The sequence below is a fragment of the Orycteropus afer genome, unplaced genomic scaffold, assembly GCF_000298275.1.
Source record: "Orycteropus afer afer isolate SDZICR_OR568_19922 unplaced genomic scaffold, OryAfe1.0 scaffold00194, whole genome shotgun sequence".
NCBI lineage: Eukaryota > Metazoa > Chordata > Mammalia > Tubulidentata > Orycteropodidae > Orycteropus > Orycteropus afer.
The window spans coordinates 522,793-529,681 of record NW_006921781.1 but is presented as its reverse complement, the minus strand read 5'-3'; the positions used below and the strand labels follow the sequence as shown (position 1 = coordinate 529,681).

Genomic DNA, 6,889 nt, shown 5'->3' with positions numbered 1-6,889 from the left:
CCTTGGAAGGAAGGTTGGGCAATCCTACTTCTGTAGTGATACTGCCTCGGAAACCCAAGGAGGGGTCGCTATGAGTCGGGGCTGACTCGACAGCACATAATAATAACAACAACAACAACAATCTTTACAGGAGCAGATCACCAGGGCTTTTCTCCCACAAAGCAGCTGATGGATTTGAACTGTCAATCTTTTGGCTAGCAGGTGAGCCCTTAACCATTATGTCATGAGGAGTCATTTGTGGAAATAAAAGTGATCTAAATTTGCTTGTGGCCTGAGAAAAAATGAGTAAGAGATATGGAGAGAAGTGACTGCTTAAGCTTCTTGAGGAAAAAAGTACTGGTGATCTATTTCTGCAAAATCAGCCAATGAAAAGTCTATGGATCACAAGGGTCCAATCTGCAGTGGCACTTTCTAAATGTCCTTTTTTTTTTTTAACAAAAGAAAGAAGCTTATTGATTATGTAGGCTTGGGCTACACAAAGCACATTCACTTTGTTGAGGGAAAATACTAGACTATAAGATCCTTGGCCTACATCTTATTCCTTATTGTATCTCCAGGACCATGTAAGCAATGTATAAATTTTTGTGGAATAAATAAGTTAATCTTACAAAGATTCAATAAGTTGGTGGAGTAAAGAGTACTTTGGTTAAGAGCAAGGAAGATGTGTTGCATTGGAAAAGGCAATGATTAGGGACAACTTCACCAACATGAATGATTGGAATCAATATGAATTGGATTTTCTTTCTGGCCCTTTTCAGGCTCAGTGATCAAATGAAAAGGAAGTATTTTTCTTTCTTTATTTGTGGCCTTCTCTTTCCACTAACAACTGTTTTATTCATTACCTAAAAGGGTAAAACTATGCAACTTTAGGAAGATTCCAGATCATCAAACTGTCTTGGCTGTGCTCAAAGTCTGGTTAGTTGGAACCATCTACATTTGGCCAAGGGAGCTTCAACACTGGTTTGGAACTTTTCCATAGGCTCAGGGATGCTGCAGCTCTCGTCAGCGGAGAGCAGAAGATGGTAAGGTGATGGAGATAGCTGGGGATGCTGTATTTGTCAGGACCCAGCAGAGGTAGGCAGATTTCTAATTTATACCTTTGAAATTTGCATTTACCTTTGAGATACTTCACTTGTTAAAGTAGACCTATCTACATGGCAAACGCTTAATTTCCTAACTCTTCTCTTTTGTGTTACTATGTGTCTGTGAATATGAAGACAACAATAAACATTATAGGAAGGAAAACTGTTTTGAATTATTTTTCCAGTGGCAATGACTCTTCATATAAATCAGGATGGAGGATATATATGATCACTTTATAGGATTTGAAGCATAATTTTTACTGTTTTCATATTTGATAGAGGTTTATGGTCTTTGTATCTTTTAGTATAAATCAGGATGGAGGATATATATGATCACTTTATAGGATTTGAAGCATAATTTTTACTGTTTTCATATTTGATAGAGGTTTATGGTCTTTGTATCTTTTACTTTTATGACATATGATTTATCTTATATATATATGGTTTCCTTAATGCTAAACCTTTCTTCAGGGACAAAATGCCCAATTATGACATATGGGAAAATATGATCTTCTCTGTAATGTGCTTTATGTTTAATTTTCAGGGACAGAAAATGACAAAAAATGTCTGGATAGTTCAAAGCAAAACAAAAAAGAATTGGGATTCAACTTAGATAATTGCTTCACTTCTTCTACTTAGTAAACGTACTACAACTAGCATATTTTTTCTTAATTATTCTCCATTGTTCAGTCCAGGTAGAAATAAAGAAAGGAAAAGATCAATAATCTCTGTGTTGTTGTATGCTGCTGTGTGGTTTTCTACTCATAATGACCCTTTATGACAGTAGAACTGTCCCATAGGGTTTTCTTGGCTGTAATCTTTACAGGAGTAGATTGGCTGGTCTTTATTCCACAGCACCACTTTGAACCACCAACCTGTGAGTTAATAGCTGAGTGCCAAATTCTTTGCATTACCAGAGCTCCTTCAACAATCTTTAAAAAAAAAAACCAACTCACTGCCGTCCAGTCACAGAAGACTCATAACAACCCCTCCTTGGGTTTCTGAGGTGGTATCTCTACAGAAGTAGATTGCCCAACCTTCCTTCTGAGGCATGGCTGGTGGGTTTGAATCCCAGCCTTCTGGTTAGCAGTCAAATGCCTTAGGCACTGCACCACCAACAATCTTTAGAGTGACTTAAATGCTTGAGATCATGGTTTTCAAACTTAATTTGCATAACTAAGCCTCACCCAAACCTCATCTCCAAAACTTTTGAGTGAATAAATCTATGATCTGACTTGGGATAATTAGTTAAAATAAACAGCCTAGGTTCAGGTGGTCTTGGGCCACATACTTAAAGAAACATGAATACTTACATAGTTTATGAAGCACAGGCAGAAAGCAGGAGAAATCCATTCTCTGGCATGCATTCCACAGTCAATCCATACAGCATTTTTAGCAGTCTGTTCTTTCTTGGAAACCTGGTCAATGAAAATCAAAAAATAGCAAAAATACTAAGTCCAAGGATAATAGCTTCCATTTATGTAGTGCTTATGTTTAATTCTTTCAACAAGTCTGTAACATACATACACATTTCTCTCCATTTCCTTGAGAATTCTCAAGGAAAATTAAAATTAAAAAGCTAGTGAGATTGAGGGACACCAGCTAGGGACACATAAGTGATATGAGTATGTACTAAGGTATGACTCCAAGATTCTTGATTTCAAGCTCTTTTTCCCCAATGATTAACTAGTCATGCCAGAATTGCACGTGGAAATGGGAGATGTAGAGACCAGACAATTAGGGATTCAGGCATTCCTTAACATCAGAGGTAAAATGGGTGTGTGTTGGATGAACGGCCTTCCATAGGGAGCATGGAGAGACACTGAAAACAGAGAAAGGCTTGGCAAATGAAAGATAAACTTGGTCTCCCTCACCATTTTCCCCAGGACTCACACTTTCTATTTCCCCATTTTAAACAAAAAGATGCACATATCTAACTTCCCACAAACTAATCATAGATCTGAAGACAGAGACCCTGTCCTGATTGACAGTGTGGTGGCCTGGTCAAAGCTGCCAATTCTCTGGAGTAAGACTTTTCAACCTTTGCTCCATGATAGCTTTTGGTGGTTTTAGAAGAATTTCCCAAAACATCTCCAAACAAAATAATTCATAATACATTAACTTTAAAAAATAGAAAGATGATAGAAAAAAATCAACAAGACTGGAAGATTTTTTTTAAAAAAAGATTAATAAAATTGACAAACCACTGGTAAATTTAACAAAGGAAAGAAGGACAGAATACAAATAGCAAGAATTGGGTGACATCACAACAGAATCAACTGAAATAAAAAAGATAATATCAGGATACTATGAAGAATGATATTCCAACAAATTTGAAAATCTAGAAGAAATGGACAGAGTTCTAGAAACGTACTACTTACCTAAACTAACACAGACTGGGGTGGAAAATTTGAACAGATCCATAACAAAAGAAGTAATTGAACAGGTCATAAAGAAATTATCAACAATAAAAAAAGGAAACCATATATATAAGACAAATAACAGTAAGACAAATAAACAATAAAACAAGTCCTGGCCCAGATGGTTTCACCAGAGAATTCTATCAAACATTCAGAGAAGAATTGACACCATTTCTACTCAAACTATTCCAGAACATAGAAAAGGATGGAATACTACTAAATTCATTTTATGAAGCAAGCATAACCTTGATACCAAAACCAGGCAAAGACATCACTAAAAAGGAAAACTATAGACCAATATCCCTCATGAATATAAATGCAAAAATCTTCAACAAAATCCTAGCCAATAGACTCCAACAACATATTAAAAATAATACATTATGACCAAGTGGGGTTTATATCAGGTATGCAAGGATGGTTCAACATTAGGAAAACAATTAACATCATCCATAATATAAATAAAACAGAGGAAAAGAGCCACACGATCATATCAATTGAAGTAGAAAAGGCAATTGATAAAATCCAATGCCCATTCCTGATAAAAACTCTCAGAAAAATAGGAGTAGAAGGGACTTTCCCCAATATAATAAAAGGCATCTATGCAAAACCAACAGCCAACATTATTCTCAATGGAGAGAGACTGAAACCATTCCCCTTTCTAATGGAACCAGACAAGGATGCCCTTTATCAACCTTGTATTGGAAGTCCTAGCCAGGGCAATAAAGCAAGAAAGGGAAATCACAGGCATCCAAATTGGTAAGGAAGAAGTCAAACTATCCCTATTTGCTGATGATATGATCCTATGCGTAGAAAATCAAAGAAACTCAGTAAAAAAAAAAATTACTGGAACTAATTGAGAGATTTAACATCATGGCAGGATACAAGATCAACATACAATTATCAGTTGAATTCCTCTACAACAGCAAAGAGATTGCTGAAAAAGAAATAAGGAAATCAATACCATCTACAATTGTTGTTGTTGTTGTTATGTGCCGTCGAGTCGACCCCGACTCATAGCGACCCCTCCTTGGGTTTCTGAGGCAGTATCACTACGGAAGTAGGATTGCCCAACCTTCCTTCTGAGGAGTGGCTGGTGGGTTTGAACCGCCAGCCTTCTGGTTAGCAGTCAAGTGTTTTAGCCACTATGCTACCAGAGCTCCTACCATCTACAATAGCTACCAAAAAAATAAAAATACTTGGGAATAAATCTTACCAGGGACACAAAATTTTACAAATAAAACTACAAAAGATTAATTCAAGACACCTTAAGAGATCTACATAAATGGAAGAACATACCATGCTGGTGGTTAGGAAGATTGAACATTGTGAAAACGTCAGTTCTACCCAAAGCAATCTATACATTCAATGCAATCCCAATCCAGATCCTATCAACATTCTTAAAGGATATGGAAAAAGCAATCACTAACTTTTTATGGAAAAGAAAGAGAACTCGAGAAGCAAAGCACTATTGAAGAAGAACAAAGTAGGAGGTCTCACACTGCCGGATCTCAAAACCTACTATACAGTCACAGCAGTCAAAATTGCCTGGTATTGGTACAATGACCAAAACATAAACCAATGGAATAGAATTGAGAACCCAGATATAGATCCATCGACCAATGGTCAGCTGATCTTTGAAAAAGGGCTGAAATCCATTAAACGGGGAAATGATTGTCTGTTTAACAAATGATGCTTGTAAAACTGGATATCTATTTGCAGAAAAATGAAACAAGATCTGTACTGCACACCATACACAATAACTAATTCCAGATGGATCAAAGACTTAAATGTGAAACCTAAAATTACAAAGTTCCTCAGGGGAAAAAATGGGGCAAATTTAGGGGCCCTATCTATCTACTTCTGTGGGAGCTCTGGTGGTGTGGTGCCTAAGGCATTTGACTGCTAATCAGAGGTTAGCAGTTCACACCCACCAGCCACTCCTCAGAAGGAAGGTGGGGCAACCTACTTCCTAGTGATATCACCTTGAAAACCCAAGGAGGGGTCACTATGAGTTAGAATTGACTAGATGGCAGTGAGGTTTTTTTTTTTTTTTTAATATATGACATAAATAGACTATCAAGCATAACCCAAAATGTATAAACAGCAGAAGAGAAACTAGATGAATGGGACTTTCTAAAAACTAAATTTTTATGTGCTTCCAAGACTTCTTCAAAAGAGTCAAAGAGAACCTACAGACTGGGAAAAAATATTTGGCAATGACATATCTGGCAAGGGACTTATTTGCAAATTTTATAAAAAAACTCCAACACCTCAACAACAAAGGGACAAATAATCCAATTAACAAACGAGCAGAAGAATAGACACTTCACCAAGGAGGATATTCAGGTGGCCAACAAACATATGAAGAAATGTTCATGATCATTAGCAATTAGAGCAACAATGAGGTACCATCTAGCCCTAGCACTAGTAGCAAAGTTCAACAAGAGAGAAAATAACAAATGCTGGTGAGGATATGGAGAGATTGGGACTCTGATACACTGCTGGTGGGACTGTCAAACGATGCAACCACTGTGCAAAGCAGTTTGGGGATTCCTTATAAAGTTGGAATTAGAAATACCATTTGATCCAGCCATTCCATTATTAGGTGTTCTGGTTACCTAGTGTCACTCTGACAGGAATATACCACGAATGGGATGGCCTTAACAAACAGGAGTTTATTCTTACAATTTGGAGGCTTTAAGTCCAAGTTCAAAGTGCCAGGCTCTAGGGGCTGGGTGAAAAGCCCCTCAACCTTGGGGTCCAGCTCTGCCTCCTGCTCCCAGCCCACTGGAGCTAGAGGCATTTCTGCACTCAGACAGTGGCTAGCTGCTGAGGCTGTGAAGCCCCAAGTTTGACAAGTAAAAAGGCACAGTCCTGATGTTACCAAACCACACGGCAGGCCATTAACTTAAGTCCATTGTAAGTCCCAAAGTCAGCAGAGCATAGCAGGCTGCTGAGCAACAACACGGCTACATGCAGGGTTCAAGCATGCCATAGGCTAGAGACCATTCCCAAGGCTTCTCCTCATATGCAGGAAGCAGACCACATCCCAAAGGCAGCTATTCAGCTGATTGTGGTAGATCCCACCATGGAGTTGATTGCCAGTTTCATCATGGGGAATAACTACCACTAGCTGCCCAGCCACTAAACCAGGCCCAGCCAAGGTGACACACAAACATAACTACCACACTAGGTATATATCCTACAGAAGTGAGAGCTAGGACAAGAACAGATATATGCATACCCATGTTCATTGCAGCACTATTACAATAGCAAAAAGATGGAAACAACATAGATGTCCATCAACAGAAGAATGGATAACTGAACTACGGCACATACACAGGACAGAATACTATGCAACCCTAAAGAATAATGAAGAATCTGCAA

At 38.1% G+C, this 6,889-nt stretch overlaps 1 protein-coding gene across 1 annotated transcript in view; it reads right to left on the bottom strand.

Moving 5' to 3' along the window:
- The window catches only part of CPB2 (carboxypeptidase B2), a 66,164-nt gene that overhangs the window by 35,256 nt on the left and 24,019 nt on the right, over positions 1-6,889 (bottom strand). The window contains exon 6 of the mRNA XM_007947830.1: positions 2,396-2,500. Within this exon, the coding sequence (XP_007946021.1) occupies positions 2,396-2,500 (105 nt within the window). The remainder of the gene's footprint in view (positions 1-2,395; positions 2,501-6,889) is intronic.